At 46.2% G+C, this 17,200-nt stretch overlaps 1 protein-coding gene across 1 annotated transcript; it reads left to right on the forward strand.

Annotated features, from left to right (window-relative positions):
* The first annotated feature begins 31 nt into the window (after positions 1 to 31).
* On the forward strand, positions 32 to 12,621 carry NUDT2 (nudix hydrolase 2). The gene is made up of 3 exons (XM_082694645.1): positions 32 to 196; positions 9,953 to 10,093; positions 12,028 to 12,621. The coding sequence occupies exons 2-3, from the start codon at positions 9,967 to 9,969 to the stop codon at positions 12,342 to 12,344; spliced, it is 444 nt and encodes a 147-aa protein (XP_082550771.1). The 5' UTR covers positions 32 to 196; positions 9,953 to 9,966; the 3' UTR covers positions 12,345 to 12,621.
* The last annotated feature ends 4,579 nt before the right edge of the window (positions 12,622 to 17,200 follow it).

The following is a 17,200-nucleotide window of genomic DNA, read 5'->3' on the forward strand; positions in this document are numbered from 1 at the left end:
CTGCGTCTTTCAACCAATCGAACCTCTGAGTGAGGATCTCGCGAGTTCTAAGTGAAAGTATGGCATCTTTGAGGCGGGTGGAGGGGCCTTCTGCCCTATCCTGTTGGTCGCTCTAAGCGCTACCGAACCTTCGGGATTGGTCGTCGTACTACCCCTTTTCCGTTCAAGGCCTGCCTCCTGCGGCCCTAGGCTTTGGGTGAGTAGTCTTAGAGAGGGCCCCCAGGGTGCTCCTCTCCGCGGAGGAACTGAGAGTTGGAGCGATGGGAATCTGCAACTGAATAATTTCCCGTCGCTGCACCGTCAAGGGTGGACGCATCAGGCTGTCACTGAGGCGTGGGCTGGCCAGGCCCCGGCCGCTCGCAGGACCTTAGTTTTCCTCTGTGTCCAGGGAAAGGGAGAGGGTTATGTGGCTCTGAGCTTGCTGGCCCCTTGCTGATGGTGATGGGGTGGGACATCGGAATTCCAGAATTCCGAGGTTAGCGACCGGCGGCCTCAGTTTCACTTTGTTGTTACCCTTTCCAGAAGAGAATTTGTATTTTTTTTCTAAGATTTTATTTATTTATTTGACAGAGAGCTCACAAGTAGAGAGGAGGAAGCAGGCTCCCTGCTGAGCAGAGAGCCTCCATGCGGGGCTCGATCCCAGGATCCTCGGATCATGACCTGAGCCGAAGGCAGAGAGGCTTTAACCCACTGAGCCACCAGGGCACCCCGAGATTTTGTATGTTCTAATGGCTTCATCTGTTGAACTGATGATATCATGGCAATTATAGCAGTAGTTAAAAAAAAAAAAAAAAATCACACGAGAGCCCCACCACCTAAAACAAAACTTACTTTTCCTTTGCTATGGCCTGGTTTGGCACCTATGTATTTGTTATTGTATCTCTGAAAGAAAGGAGAGAGGGAGAGATAGAAAATAAACTGAATGCAATCAAATAGCCAAATGTAAAACGCTAATACAGCGTTGAGGTTAAGAGCAATAATGTTGGAAGTTAGGCAGAGCTGCTTTCATTTTTCCTCTTCTGCAAAATATGGTAAAAGGTTGTTGTGAAAATTAAGTGAAATAAGGAAAGTAAAGCACGTGGCACAATGCCTCAAAAAATGGTACCTATTACCTTCATAATAGAAACAAATATAGTAGCTCACAAGGCCAGTAGACTTAACTGCAAGTACCCAATTTAGCTTAGAACTTGTCAGAGAAATAATAAAGGCAAACCATTTTTCAAAAGAGTGGAATTTCTTCCTAGTACTTATATTGAAAGAAATGTATCTTGTAGTATTTTATGCATAAGGAATATAATGGTGTGGTGAGCAGTTTTGCTGGAAATATGAAAAACCATTTCTTGATTCAACTATCAATAGAAGGTAAGAGCGTGCCAGAAGCTTCCTGATGACCTTTGATGATAACAGGGGTGAAAGTGACTCATATATACTCTGTACTTCTGATATGTCAGATCCTATGTATGTGTTTTTAATTTTAAACTCTACAACAATCATGTAAAGTAGAAGTTACCCTCATTTTACAGATTGGGAAAATGAGCCTTAGAGAAGTATTTTGCTTAAAGTAATATAACTGTTGAATTAGGGAGCTGGGTCTTTCTCACTGCAAAGCTAGCCCTGCTTTTCCATGTTTTAACTCTCTGAAGGAGGATAAAATCCTTTGAATACCAGATGCACAGGCAGACTACCCAAGTGGAGGGAGGTGACTTGCAGATGTTTCTACGGTGGGAGCAAAATCTTTCTCCAGTGGTTAATTTTCACCTTTGGAAATGAAGAGATAGAATGAGATGATCCCTGAGCATCATTCCATCCTTTCATTTACCTTGTGGGTAGTCAACAGCATTTCAAGTTCATCTTTTCCCAAACAAATCATTAGCTTACTTTCTACTCCCTGTTCCACCAACTTCTCTAGTCACCCAAACCAAACAACCCCCCTCTCTCTCTTTCTTTCTCCCTCCTCCTCCCCTGCCCCTCTTCCTTGGACAATGAAACATTAGATACTGTTGGTTTTCTCTTTGAGATATCTCTCAAATTCATCCCTTCCTATCCTTTCTCCGGGTCTCTGCCTTAATTTAACTCTGTATTATTTGTCATCTGGACTGTTGTCAATAAGCTTGTTAGTTGGTCTTCCTGACTGCAATCTTCTAATCTATTCTCCACCTTCCTTGCTGTCCCAATGTCTTTTTTTTTTTTAAGATTTTATTTTTATTATTTATTTGACAGAGAGAGACACACACACTGAAAGAGGGAACAGGAGCAGAGGGAGAGGGAGAAGCAGACCTCCCACCAAGCAGGGAGCCCAATGTGGGGATCGATGTGGAGCTTGATCCCAGGACCCCAGGATCATGACCTGAGCTGAAGGCAGATGCTTAACGATTGAGCCACCCAGGCACCCTGCCAGAATGTCTTTGTAAAATGTCAGTCTGACCATATTGCCAGCCCTGCCTAAAACCAGTCAAAAGCTACTCCTCATTGCCAAAGAATATAAACTAAACTGTTAATCATTGGAATGTCATTTTGTTCTTAAAGGTCTTTGCCCACACTCCTCCCTTTGCTTGGAATGCCCCTTGCCTGCACCGTTATTCTGCCTGGTAAATTCCTAGCCATCCATCAGAATCCTTATGGGGTGCCCCTTTGACCCAAAGATAGTCACTTTTTTTTTGCTTCCTTTCCATCTTACACATACCTCGAGGGAGCTCAAAATAAACTGGCAACTTGTCTAAGTCCCTTCCACTTTCATGAGGCTGTGAACCCCTTAGAAAGTGGGGCTTTATAATGGCTTCATATCCACTCTTCAATCCTGTCACACTGCTTGTCAAGTGGGACATACTCAACAGATGTTAGATGAGTAAGTAAATCCCTTCAGGCTCTAATATTAGAATTCCCCATGTTTGCTTTCTAGAATTGTACAGCAGATGGCACTAATAGGCCACTTAACAGATCCCCTTTATGAGGAATGATTTCTGTTCCAACCTTGTCTGACTTTGGCCTCATCCTAGAAGCCAATATTTATGCCATTACAGGTGAAATCTCCTGTTTCTGCCCTCAGCCAAATAGTAAAGATAGCAAGATGACTCAGCAGGTTGGTTTCTATGAGAAAAGAGAGTGGCAGATGTCCAGGAAAAGGTCCAATTGAGAGGGCATTTTCTTTGTTTCAATTTATTCATAGTAGTTGGGAGCTTTTTCCTTTTTCTCTTTTTGTCGTTGTTTTTATAAGAAGGAGCTTTATTCACAAATGGGCACCTCATTTCTGTTCAATCCTTTGCAAGGGAGGGAGTTGGAGAATCAGAAAAGACCATTATGATGTGGGAAGAGAGGGTAAACTGAGCAGTCAGAGCCGCTTATTTGTAGGCCGGCAGAGTTGGCCTTCCTCCTCACGGTGGAGTGGCCTCGGCAACTTTCCTGGATACCAGCACGCTAAATTAGTTGCTTGTGTGCTTGTCCAAGGCTGGCATTTAAAGGTATTCCCATCACTTGGTTCTTTGGAACCCCCAGGCAACCTGATACGGGTTTTGAAGATGTGATAGAGGTTCCTTCTTCCCAGAGAAAAAGCAGAGGACGCATGGAAACTCTTATCAGATAGGCAAAGTTTCGGGGCCTCAGGCTATACTTTACCTCTCCAGGGTCAACTCTGGGCATCAGGACCTTCATCTACACACCCTCCCTCCTTCCTCCACCCCAACTAAAACTGGTCCTGTAGAAAGGATTCCAGCCAGGTACCTTAAAAATCCTCAATGCAAAACAAATATAGATCAAAGACTGGGAATTTCAGAACTGGAAATAATTTTATAATTATTTGTGTGTCCTCTCTCCGGACCATTTGTGCCCTAAGGCCTGCTTTTTCATCTTAAGCAGAACTGAGGAAGGGGGAAAAATACACACTTTGGAGTTAGGCTTACTTGGATTCAAATCTTGCCATTCACAGGCTGGCTATGCGCTTGGGCTACTATTTTAACCTTTTTGAGTCCTAGTTTCCTCATCCAAAACTGGAGACGATCCTGCTTATGATGAAGATTTGTCTTAAGCATTTAAAATACACAGGTGAAGAACCTGGCACAGTGTAGCTGGCCCAGTGGGGACGCTTCATTGATAACATGGTGGCATGAAACCATTTCTGCAAAAGGGATTTTAGATTATAAGGAACACGCTGAGAGGATTTGGGGAGGTCTTTCTGTATCTAAAGGTATATTTGTGAGGGCTTTGGGGGCTGAGCTATGCTTGCAGTTGCACACTGATTAATTTGATGAAAACACTGGAACACAACATATCAGTACAGCCATTTATCTGTGAATTATTTTTTGGCACCTAGGTTCTGAATCTCCTAAGCTGTAAGGGAAATGTATATTTAGAGAAAGGCAAGAGCACTTTTCCTTAGCTTCTGGAACCTTCTGATGACATTGAGGAGTTTTTTTGTTCAGGGTTTTTTTTTTTAAACCACCTAAGGCACTTTGCCACTTTTCTGAAGTGTGAATTGCCTGCTGTCAGCCTGGAGTTCTCATCTCTGCAATCCTGGCTGCAAGCACATTTGCATATTGGATGCTGTGTTCTTTAACCCCCTGAGGTTTGAATCCACTTGGAGCATGCGTGATGTGTGTCTGTGTGTGTGTATGTGTGTGTGTTTCTCTATAAGCTGGCTCCTTTCAAACCCCAGGACAGTTTCATTCTTGGTCTCCAGAAAAACAGAAAACCTACAACAATAGCTCCATTGGCTTTTATGTAAATGGCACTCTTCAGGAAAACACTGGGCTGTTTCCCAAAATCCCAGAACATACCCTGAGCATTTGTTTGAGTGGGATGTGGGGAGAGTGTTCTGTTGAGTCCATGAACATCTGTTGCAAGCTGCTGTGCTGGGTCCCAAGGAGACAGAGTACGTAGTCTGGCTCTTCCCTGCCAAAGGTACAGATTGAGACTTACCAGACTAGGTATTATGTTTGTGCTGGCTTTGTACTGTGTCCACTTGGCTAAGCTGGAACTGTGTTTCCCAGGATTCCCTTCCTATATGGTTCCAAGTTAGGGTCAACCTCAGGAAAATTGTGTGCAAGATTTGGAAAGCTGAAGTGAAGTAGCAGCCAGCACACCGTGAAGGACAGAACAGGATACCAAGCATGTGCAGTGCCTCCCTTTGGATGCTGTTGTGCTGGTTCACCTTATTGGTGCCAGGTAAAGCACCCAGGCCTGCAGCTCCCCAACTCCTGCTGAATCTCCTCCTGCAAATAATCTGGGTCAGATGAACATTTAGCTGTATGGCAAAAGGCTCCAGCTCCTTGAAGTTACCCACGTTAATGAGCTAGGAGATGGTGAAAGGAAGTCACAGGTTTTGATTTGTCCTCAGGAGTTCTACTTGTCCTCATAGGATCTGGTTTGTCTTCACAAGTTCGTTTCCTTGCCTTCCTCCACTTCGCATCCAGACTCCCTTCCCCCTTGCTGGCCTTGCTGAAATAAAGAGACTTCAGCCTCAACACCAGATGCAGAGGTGACAGAGTTGCATGGATTTCTCCATCAACTTCCATAATTGCACAAGATCTAATCCCTACACTAACTCTTTAATTTTCTCATAGTGTTCTACTTCTCCGATCAAACCCTGCAGAAGTTTATTCAAGCCATGTTAAAGGCCCAGAAGATGGAATTATTAGAAGCCAGAAAGCTTCACAAAAGAGCTTTCTTCTGTGCTGCTTTTGAAAGCATGAGTAGGAAGTAATGTGTATGGGGGAAGGGGAGAGATTCTAAAGAACAGCTGGCTCAGGGGCGCCTGGGTGGCTCAGTGAGTTAAGCCGCTGCCTTCGGCTCAGGTCGTGATCCCAGGGTCCTGGAATCGAGCCCCGCATCGGGCTCTCTGCTCAGCAGGGAGCCTGCTTCCTCCCCTCTCTCTGCCTGCCTCTCTGCCTGCTTGTCATCTCTCTCTGTCAAATAAATAAATAAATAATCTTAAAAAAAAAAAAAAAAGTCTCAGGAACCTTTGAAACTATAGAAAGATCATAGACAGAAAACTCTTGAAATCTTGAAAGCCATCAGAAAAAAAAAAAAATAGCATGTTACCTGTAGTGAGAAAACAATGAGAATTACAGAATTTACCATCATTCACCATGGAGGTCAGAAGGATGTGGCACAGTATTTTTTGAATGCTAATAAAAAAAAGGAACTTTCAATACAGATCTTTACACTTAGGGGAAAAAAATCCTTCAAGTATGAAAGAGAAAATCAAGGCAATCTGAGATGAAGACAAAAGAAAGCTTAAAGAACTTAGCACCCACAGACCTACCAAAGCATTAACTAAACAAAGTTCTCTAAGTGGAAAGAAAACATTAAAAAAAAAAAAAGAACAGCTGGCTCAAGCCAAAGGGTAAATCAGAGTTTTGCCTTTCTAGAACGGCTATCCTCTCCATGGGTCCTCAGCATAGATAGAAAGTGGACATCTGATCCTAGCTCTTGATTCTAGCTCTTCTGGTTCCATTGAGATGAACTACTGGTTCGTCTGGTTCTTAGATGTGGTTATCCCTATGCATTGGTATCTACTGAGATACATTTTTGCTAGATATGTCCTTGTCACTATCCTAAGGTTCTCCCCCCATGGGAAAATATTGGCCTGTTCCCCTCTTTCTAGTGGTTCCACATGGCCACCCCTCAGGCCTGTTTTTCTTGGCCCCCCATCCAGGTACTTTTGTTTTCCCATGGTGTATGGGTGATGGCAATGGTGTACAGCTCTGGGGCTTCCTGTCCCAGGCAGGGCACTGCCCTCTAGTATTAGATCCCTAAGCTTATCTAGGAATCCAGCATTCATTCCATGAGACTCTACACAAAGCAGGAACAAGGTGCCCTTCATCTGGAACTTGCTAATACTTAATGAGCATTTTGATAGGAGGGCAAGGGATCAGGTGCCTGTTTTTACCTGAACCAGAACCAGTAATTTGAAATCTTTGTCTGCCAGTTCTGTGGTGACAGGGTGTTGCTTTCTGGTTTCCAGAATGGGAAAAGTTCTTGGCATAAATAGGGAGACCAGGAAACTAGAATATAATGTTTAAAAAAGCCTGCTGCTAGGGCATCTGGGTGGCTCAGTCAGTTAAGTGTCTGCTTTCCACTTAGGTCATGATCTCAGGATCCTAGGATTGAGCCCCATGTGTGGCTCCCTGCTCAGTGGGGAGTCTGCTTCCTCTCCCCTCTCCTCCCTGCTCATGCTTGCTCGCGCTCACTCTCTCTCTCTTTCTCTCTCAAATAAATAAATAAATAGATTTTTTAAAAGGCCTGTTACCAATTTACATGTGAATTTTTAAGCAGGATTGTGTTATACATTTTATGCTGAACCAGATTTTTTTCACTTGTCTGAAAGTATATCTGAAAATCTTTTAAGAGCAGCACATTTGGCTCTACCTTATTTTTTTTAAAGATTTCGTTTATTTGAGAGAGAGACAGTGAGAGAGCAGGAGGGAGGGACAGAGAGAGAGAAGTAGGCTCCGGGCTGAGCAGGGATTTCCCAGACGTGGGGTTCTATCCCCAGACCCTGGACCATGAACTGAGCAGAAGGCAAACACTCAACCAACAGAGCCACCCAGGGGACCCCAGGCTCATCTTGATTGAGTAACAGCAAGGGAGCTATGGAGACAATCACCTCCAGCTCCAGCGTGCATCAGCTCTGCTATCTGTCCACCAGTGCCTTCTTTGGCCTTGGAATCGTACAGATGAGGCCCAACTGATGTGAATTTTTTCCTGCCTGGCCCATTGTCCTAGGCTTTTGCTACATTTGAGACACCTTATTTTCTTTCAGTCCTGCCATCCCACCTCGGGGCCTTTGCCCATACTGTCCCCTCCACCTGGGACACACTTTCTCCCTCCTTCCCATTGCCAACTTATCTTTTACTACTCCTTACTTCTCTGCTCAAACATCTCTTATTCCAGGAAGCCTTCCTTAATCCCTCAGACAAGGTCAGGTTATCAATCGCACATTTTTCCTTTGTAGCACATTCCTTATTGGCGATTATTTTTTAATCAGCTTAATTATTTTTAAAATCTGCCTCTTCCAGGGCACCTGGGTGGTGCAGTTGGTTAAGTGTCCAACTCTCGGTTTCAGCTTAGGTCATGATCTCAGGGTTGTGGGATCAAGCCCCAGGATGGGATCTGAGCTCAGCATGGAATCTGCTTAAGATGCTTTACCCCTTCCTACCCCCTGCCAGCTCATGTGCACGTGCTTTCTCTTTCTCTCTCTCTCAAATAAATAAATCTTAAAAAAAAAAAAATCTGCCTCTCCCATTAGAATATAAACTGCTTAAGAGCAAAGGCCTAGCACAGTACTTATTACATAGTCAGTACTCAATAAATATTTGTTGACTGAACCAATGACATTTTCTTTAGCAAGGCTTACATAAGAGATCTTCCATATTCTCTGTTACCTTGATGACATGCCCCCTTCAGATGATGCATTGTTTTTTCACTGCTGCAGATATTCCTGCTCTTCTCCCTTTCTGTCTTTTGTTGGTAGTGGTGTTCTTTTCTGAAATGGAAAGAAAAGTAACTGAAATGGAAGGAAGTAACCACTTCTCTCTGGATGGAAAAGAGTCACCTGGGTGGCTCAGTCAGTTAAGCATCTGCCTTCAGCTCAGGTCATGATCTCAGTGTCCTGGGATCGAGTCCCATATCGGGCTCCCTGCTCACAGGGAGCTTGCTTCTCCCTCTCCCTCTGCTCATGCTTTCTCGCTATCTCTCTCTCAAATAAATAAAATCTTTAAAAAAAAAAAAAAGGTAACTAAAATGAAAAAGACTAAAAATTTTCAGTCTTTACTGAATTGCTGATTGTAAAATTAATATTCTCTGTGAACTTCCAACGATACAGAGGTATAGGGACTAGCAAATGAAAGTCTTGCCATAATCTTATCCTCCAGAAAATACTATCAATAATGTGTATCCTTCCAGACATTTTCCTATGCCTATTGAAACCTACTGGGTGCTTTTTAGATGCCAGGCACTGTTCGAAAGCTTTACAAAACTTAACTTTACAAAAGTTAAGTCATGTGATCCTCACCGCAACCCTTTGAGGTAGAACTGTTACTATCCTGTCTCACAGCAGAGGAAACAGGCTTAGGAGCTAATCACACAGTGAGTAAGTGGCAAAGTCAGAACTTAACTCTAGGTTGCAGAGTCACACTCTTGACCACTATGCTAGTGTGCTTCTCACTGGTGGGAAAGAGACTTACTACTGTGTGTGCCTTTTTGTACTTTGCATTTTGTACCATGTGAATGTATAACATTCTAAAACATGGATAAAAGACTAAAAATAAATGACAAAATGTTTTTAGTACACAATATACAACATCAATAACAAAAATGTTTTTAGTACACCAAGCTCCCTTTCCTAAGTGACCCCTCAGGCCATCAGAAACCCCATCGTTGGAGTCTCTGTCCCTCAGACTCAGGCTGGAGGCTGAGGGAAATGGGATCATGGGTTTGAGGATGATGTTCTTCATCTCACCCATTCCCAGCATTTCTCCAGATTCAGTGGGTTTGCCTCTGAGGACCTCTGGTCTCCTAAGACACACTTGCCAGCCCTGAGCGGTAGAGGGCAGGGTCCTACCATCACTCACAAATCAGTCCCTGATTTCTGGTTTCCCCACACTGGTCCTTGGAATGCTGCCTTTTTCTGTAGTTGATGAGGTCTCCATTAGCTGATCTGTGCTACTCCCCAGCACCAGAGGCTGCCTCCAGGATGGATCCTCCTGGTTTGTTTTGTTTTGTTTTTAAAGATTTTATTTATATGACTGAGAGAGATCACAAGTAGGCAGAGAGGCAGGCAGAGAGAGAGGGGGAAGCAGGCTCCCTGCTAGGTGGGGAGCCTGATATGGGGCTCGATCCCAGGGCCCTGAGATCACGACCCAAGTCAAAGGCAGAGGCTCAACCCACTGAGCCACCCAGGTGCCCCGATCCTCCTGTTTTGTGTAACTTCCTAATGTTTCCCATCTTCTTCATTAAGTCCTCAGATAGACCATGGCCCTGAGAGCATGTGGCTTGATCATCTTCCGAAGATGCCTCATTCCCACGGTGGACAAACCTGCAATTGAGTTTCTACTACTGCAGGCATCAGACGGCATTCATCACTGGACTCCTCCCAAAGGTGCAAGGCAGAAGGGTTGGCTCTCGAGAAAGTGCCAAGCATTGCTTGGAAAGCTACCCTATCAGGCCCCCCATAAAGCTTACATCCCAGTGACTGTGCAGTAGGAGGGGGTAGGGTGGGCAGGAGCTTTTGATCCTTTCTGACATACAGAAAGGACCTGACATGCCAGGTCAGAGCTGTAAATACAACTCTGAATCCCAGGGCAGAAGCAGCTTGTGTGTGTGTGTGTGTGTGTGTGTGTGTGTGTGTGTGTTTCACAGGAGTGCCAGCCTTTGTGGTAAATGGCTGGGTAGGAGAAAAGGCCTTGACCTTGGGGTCAAGTCATTACTGGATTACAGGTCAGGAGCCCTGAATGAGCAACCCATTGAGAAGGGAGCAGGGACTTGAAAGAGGAGTGCCGTGGGAGAGGGGTGAACAAGGATCCAGCATTGGAGGAAAATAAGGAAAGGGGAATAGGAAATAGACTTTGCACATTTGCGTTTCACTAAGGAGAAATAAGGTGAAAGAGAGGGACAGAAGTGTCACAAATACTATGAATAGGAATGTTCACACTTGTCTCCTGATCGCCAAAGTCATATTGCATAGTACCTCTCACTGAAAGATTTCAAAGGACCTCTCTAGATTTTGTCCTGCTTGGGCCTGGAAAGATGTTATCAAGTTCAAACTGCTGGGTAGAATGGAGCACAGATGCTGTTGGGAAGGGCATGTTCACAGATTCCCCACATTTCTGAGGGCAGATGGGGCATCAGGATCAGTGTCACCTCTCACCACCAGCACCCCTTTCTCCCCGCCCCCCATGCAGTACCTCTCTGGCTTTGTGTACACCACTACATGAGGTCCTGTACAGAGAAGATTCCCTAGAAGCCAGGAACTAGGTTAGGTTTTTAAGTCCTGACTCCTGGTTGCTTTCTGTGGGAGCTTTACAGCAGCCCCTCTGGCTCAGGGCACTGCTATGAGAACCCTGAGAAGGAGGAGAGCTAGAATATAGGCCTGTCCCTGAACCAAGAAGGGAAGAGCTAACAATTCCTGCTCCCCAGGAGCTCCTGAACCAGGAGGCCCCCAGCAACTCACTGGAACCATGTGTTGACAGAGGCTGCCAGACCCCTCCCTGTCCTTCTTGGCCCCTTCAGGCAGGCTGAGAATTTGTGGGGAGGGCCTAGAGGCAAAACTACGGGCTGCTCCCAGTCTGCAGAGCTTCAGGCTCTCCTAGAACAGTTTCCTGGCAGCTGTCTCCTTGGGTTTGGATCTTGCCAACAAATTTTCTTAAAACTGGCTCTCAGCTTGTGTCCTTAGTCTGCGTTCCCATCAGGAATTTCCCTGTGAATCTGGAATCTGGCCTTGCTCAGTTAAAAAGATGAAAACAATTTGGAAAAGCCTTGATAGCTACTTGGAAACAGCTGCCGGTGCCGCAGTGCAGGGCTTGGAGCCTGTCTGTTGGCCCTGGGACTTCGGGGACCAACTAAGACAGTGTTAAGTCCTCACTGCAGATTGTAGGCAAAGTGCTCCCTCTTCAGCCAACTCCTGTCTGCCAAGAAGGGACTGCTCCTCCTTCAGAAAACCAATTTAAGGTCTCCAGGGGAAAGGTCTCCCTGAGAACATGGGATGAGGAGAGCTCCAAAGGATAAGAAAGCGAAGGTCTGAGGGAGGCCATCTCTCTCACCACTGAAGAGCCGTCTTCTAGACCAGACTTGCCAAACACATGGTCTGTTTAACCCTCTGCAGAGAAGATGGGGTGCGGAGGAGGACTTGTCCAGACACGACCCACTCTGTGCCCCACTCCTAGGCATGTTAGGATATTGCCCATCTCTAGGCCTCCTTTAGCCTAGCAATATCTAGAAAAGTCAGCAAAGACCCATCTTTAAATCATCAAACCTGCGAATTCCACCTTTGCTGAAGATTATCTCCTGCTACTTTTCCTCTTGTTTCCTAACCAGGCCATGTGGAACCAGGAGAGAATGACTTGGAAACAGCCTTGCGGGAGACTCAGGAGGAAGCAGGCATAGCGGCAGACCAGCTGACAATCATTGAGGGCTTCAGAAGGGAGCTCAGATATGTGGCCTGGGAGAAGCCAAAAACAGTCATCTACTGGCTGGCCGAGGTGAAGGACTACGATGTGGAGATCCGACTCTCCCGAGAGCACCAAGCCTACCGCTGGTTGGGGCTGGATGAGGCCTGCCAGTTGGCTCAGTTCAAGGAGATGAAGGCAGCTCTCCAAGAAGGACACCAGTTTCTCTGCTCCACAGCATCCTGAGCTGACCAGAGCGGAGTCATTTACCTCAGGAGGATCCTCGAGGGCCTCCCGAGATGAACACTGTCACCTCCAGGGAAGGTTGTGTGGGTCTTGGGCTCAATGTAGCCAAGAACAGATCGCTGAATAAAATCAGCTGAGAACTTTCAGAGGAGAGCAAACAAAAGCCTCAGCTGGGTGCAAAGAAGGCAAATGAGCAGTTTAAAAAAAGAAGTCTAGGCGCTGTAATGCGTTCTTGTATTTTATAAATAAATTTCAGGCAGCTTCTCTGTCCCTCTCACCTGTTGTCTTTATTTCTTGGACTCTTGCCCGTGGTGGGGAGAAAGAGTGAAATGGAGCTCTGACCTTAGCAAGCGGGAATCCTGTGTCCACACACTGTGCCCCAGAGAAGCTAAGGGAGGAGTCGGGGAAGAGCGAGCAGACACTGCCAGGGTGGCTCTCCTGCCTGTGGAACTCCAAGCACTCTGAACCCAGACCACCAGTGTCCCTGCGACTTTGTGGCCTATAGTCGGACAGGATATACAAACGAGTAGGGCCAGATTGCAGGAGCTGGGTGTGTTCTACTCTGATGCATCCTCTCTCCAGCACCAGGCGCGTATGTTGTGGGTGCTCAGTAGGCACTTCCTAAAATAGAGACCCAAGGAATTTGCGACATATCCCAGGTCACAAGAGGGAGACAGGAACAGACAACTCTGGACCACCGGGCCCATGACACATGGACCCCAAATTCTCAGCCCAGTCCTGTCTCCCAGGGTCATCATGGACCTGGTCAGCATGACTGAGGTCACTGGCAAGAGGTATGCCAGGCCTGAGGGACTCTGCTAGGCTACCCAGCAGTCCTGTCACTCTACCTGGGCACTCCTGGCCTGCAGCTGCCTTTTGCGCCCCTAGCAAGCTCTCATCAACAACATTTCTTTCTACCTACTCCCTTTCTCCAAGTCCACTGTAAGACCCGGAGGCGAAAGATTTGGGTCTCAGCCCTGTTTTCCCTTGCTACTAGGGCTCAAGGAATGCAGGGCAGGTGTGAGACCCTCCAGCTCTTCCAGGAGCTGTTAGCAGAGGGATTCATATGGATTTTATTAGAAAGTTGTTGCCCAGTGAAGTGCAGAATGTTGGATGCGAAAGGGCATTGGCGAAGGTCAACTTGGATTACCAAGGTCAAGAACAGCCACTCCTGAAGGAAGGAGGGAGAAGTCACCCAAGTCTTTAGCAGGCTTCCAGATGTTTTCAGTCACTGGTTCTCCGTGCAGACAGGGCAAAAATACTAGCGAACGGGATCTTGGAGCACCGCCAAGGACCTGAATGGTTTTGTTCCTCACCCCTCTGAACAGTGCTCTCTGAAGGAGGCCTGCTGCAGGAAGTTTTTGGAGCTTAATGTTCTCTTTCCAGGCCAGCAGGGACCACATCCCACTGATTTAATAAATGCCGGCTGGGCAGTGGTGCCAAACCACAGGCTAGCTGCCTCCTAACAAGGGCTGGCCAGCCCCGTGCTCTCAGTATGGGAGGCTGTTGAAGCTCAAGATGCTAAAACCTTATTCGTCAGAGTTGGAAGGGACCTGGAAAATGACCTAATTTTGCTGCTCATTTTTTATAGCTGGGGAAATGGAGGCTTAAAAAGGTAGAGGGCAGGGCACATGTGTGGCTCAGTTGGTTATGCATCTGCCTTCGGCTCGGTCATGATCCCAGTGTCCTGAGGTCAAGCCCCATATCAGGCTCCCCACTCAGAGAGGAGCCTGCTTCTCCCTCTCCCTCTGCCTGCTGCTTCCCCTATTTGTGCTATGTCGAATAAATAAAACCTTAAAAAAATAAAATAGGGGCACCTGGGTGGCTCAGTCATTAAGCGTCTGCCTTCGGCTCAGGTCATGATCCAAAGGTCCTGGGATCCAGCCCTCATCACGCTCCCTGCTCAGCAGGGAGTCTGCTTCTTCCTCTCCTACCCCCCCCCACCACTTCCCCCATGCTTGTGTTCCCTCTCTTGCTGTCTCTCTCTCTCTGTCAAATACATAAAGTCTTTTTAAAAATTAAAAAAAAAAAAAAAACACAATTACCTTGGTGAGGGGAGCCCCATAAATTACATTCGTCTCATCTCTGCAGGAAGGACTCCCAGCCGGGTGGGACCAGGGCCTGTGGCGGGAGGTGGGTGAGGCCGGAAAGTGGAACTGAACTGGACGTGCCAGCTTACTGGGCTCTGGCAGCACAGCCACCTTGCTTCTGGCCGGCTCACCCCGAGTGCGGGCCCAAGACCACAGTTTCCCTTCAATCTCAGGCCCTCCAAGCTCCAGAGCATGTCCTCCTGGAAGCCTTCCCTAATCCACCTCCCGGGCTATAAATACCATCCTGCTTCCCAACCTACACCTGAGAGGCTCCTCTTGGAGCTCCAGTTGTTTTCCCCAGTGCCGCCTCCACCACCCGAGGGTGAAGAAGCGTTTACCAGACTTATCTTCACCAGGGTGCGCTCTGGAAAACTAAAATGCCCTCTTGATTCTCAGACACACTACCTGACACTCCCATAGTATGCACTTCTTTGCTGAATTGAAGACCCAAAGGAATGAAGTTATAATGGTAGTTTTGATGGTAAAATTTCAACTGAAATACATGTGCAGGTATGAGACCCCCACCAAGTGGGGCCCCCATGTTTGGGGAGCAGAGGCTTACATCTCTATTGGTCCAGATTGTGGCCCAACCTGTCCCTTCCCTTCTAGAGGAGGACTGTGTCAGGCCCGCTGCTGCCCCCTCCAGGTTGTGCTATAGGTACCCAGTGAGATCAGCTCTGTGCCTTACTCCATGTTTACCCCCCTCCCTTTCCTTTCCCCTCCCAATTCATGTCTTGCTGGGAAAAGGGGGCTAAGGAGAGAAAAACAGCATAAGGATACAGAGTACAGAGGCTCAATCTCTTCCTGTTCATCAGACTGGGAATTCTCAGGGACAGGACCTCCTCTTCTGTCTTTTCCCATTCCTCATCCAAGACCAACCCCAGCCAAGCTCAGGGCTTGTCACTTAAAGCCATGAATTCTCCCATACCTTGATGGGTGAAGGAGTCAAAAGGTATAAATTTCCAATTATAAAATTAGTAAGTTACAGGGATGTAATGTAGAGCATGGTAACTATTATTAATAAAACTATTGTGTATTTGTATGTAGCCAGGAGAGTAGATCTTGAATGTTTTCATTGCAAGAAAAATATTTTTTTTTGGTAACTACGTATGGTGATGGAGGTTAACTGGGCTTACTATGATGATCACTTTGCAATACACAGAAATATCCAATCATTACACTGTACACCTGAAACTAATATAATGTTATATCAATTATATCTCAATATAAAAAAAGGTCAGCCTCTGCTTTCCCCTATAATCCATTAAAACGGTAAAGTACATTAAACTTTTTTTTTTTTTTTAGATTTTATTTATTTATTTGTCAGAGAGAGAGAGAGTGAGAGCAAGCACAGGCAGACAGAGTGGAAGGCAGAGGGAGAAGCAGGCTCCCTGCGGAGCAAGGAGCCCGATGTGGGACTCGATCCCAGGACCCTGGGATCATGACCTGAGCCGAAGGCAGCTGCTTAACCAACTGAGCCACCCAGGCATCCCCATTAAACTTTTTTTAAAAAGGATTCTCCCTTCCCCTCAAGCTGCTGGAAAGATTCTTGGTCATGATGAAGTAAATAACCAGCCTTAAGATAAAAACCAGATTCTTCCTTGGGAGCTGGGGTGTGTGCCAGAGAAGGGAGGGCGTCAGCTGAAGTCCCACTGAGTTGGACAATGGCAGGAAAGGAAATCACCCAGTTGCCACTGCGGTTTTCTTCAAGGCTGGGTCCAGGCAGGCCTCGCCTTGCAGGGATGGGCCATGCAGCTGTTCCCAGAACAGAAGACAGTATTTCTTCAAATGCTTTTCAAAATATACTCATAAGTATGTGTGTGTGAGTAAAACAGAAACAGAGGTATGAAAAGTATTCAGATATTAGAGGCCTTGAACATCAGAGCTTAGATATTTTCCTAAGTGATTTGATTGAATTTCAGAAAGATTTCCTGAGCTTCTATGTGGATTAGATTGAAGGGTCCAAGAATTGAAAAGGTTAGGAGGGCATTGCCATGGTCCAGCCTAGAATTGGTAAGGGAATGAAGAGGTCACCATTAGCCTTGGACCTGAGGAGGGTAAAGCAATCAGAAACTTGGTGAGGGAACCAGCAGAAGACTTGCTCTGGAGCCACCCAGGGTGAGAGACATTTTACGCAAATTTTGAGGAACAAGGTAAAGACCCTCAGAAAACTCACATCTTGGGCTTAAAGGGCATGGGTAGGGTTCAGCTGATTCATATGGTATTAGAAGGGAGACTAAAGTAGACTCTCAAGGTACATAGGGTCACAGAATGGGGGCATTAGGCCCCAGTTCCAGATTTCCTGAACTTCTCCATTACCTCTGGAGGAGTTCCCATTCTCACATATCCGTCCCCATCAACCAGCCCAGGAGTACAGGGGAGACAAATGAGAAATCCTGATCATACAAGGGTGCTGGAAGTCCCATGGAATAGAGACAGTCTTTTCATCCATATGTGCAGGGAGACATAAATTTGGAATGCACAAGAGGATGGGGCAGAGATGGGGTGGTGGATAAGTCTGAAAGGGGCCAGAATAGGCGAGATGTAGTTTCCAGCCCAGTTCCCTCACCTACCCCTATCTCCCCAAATTCAGGAGTTACCACTTATTGAGCACTTACTGTCTGCCAATTTTTGCATAAATTTTTTTACATACAATTTTTGCATAAATTTTTTTTACAGGCACATCTCAATGAATCCTAGAAATTCCATTCAGAAGATGAAGATACTGGGGTGCCTGGGTGGCTCAGTCGGTGAAGCATCTACACT

The sequence above is a fragment of the Mustela nivalis genome (assembly GCF_964662115.1).
Source record: "Mustela nivalis genome assembly, chromosome: 13".
NCBI lineage: Eukaryota > Metazoa > Chordata > Mammalia > Carnivora > Mustelidae > Mustela > Mustela nivalis.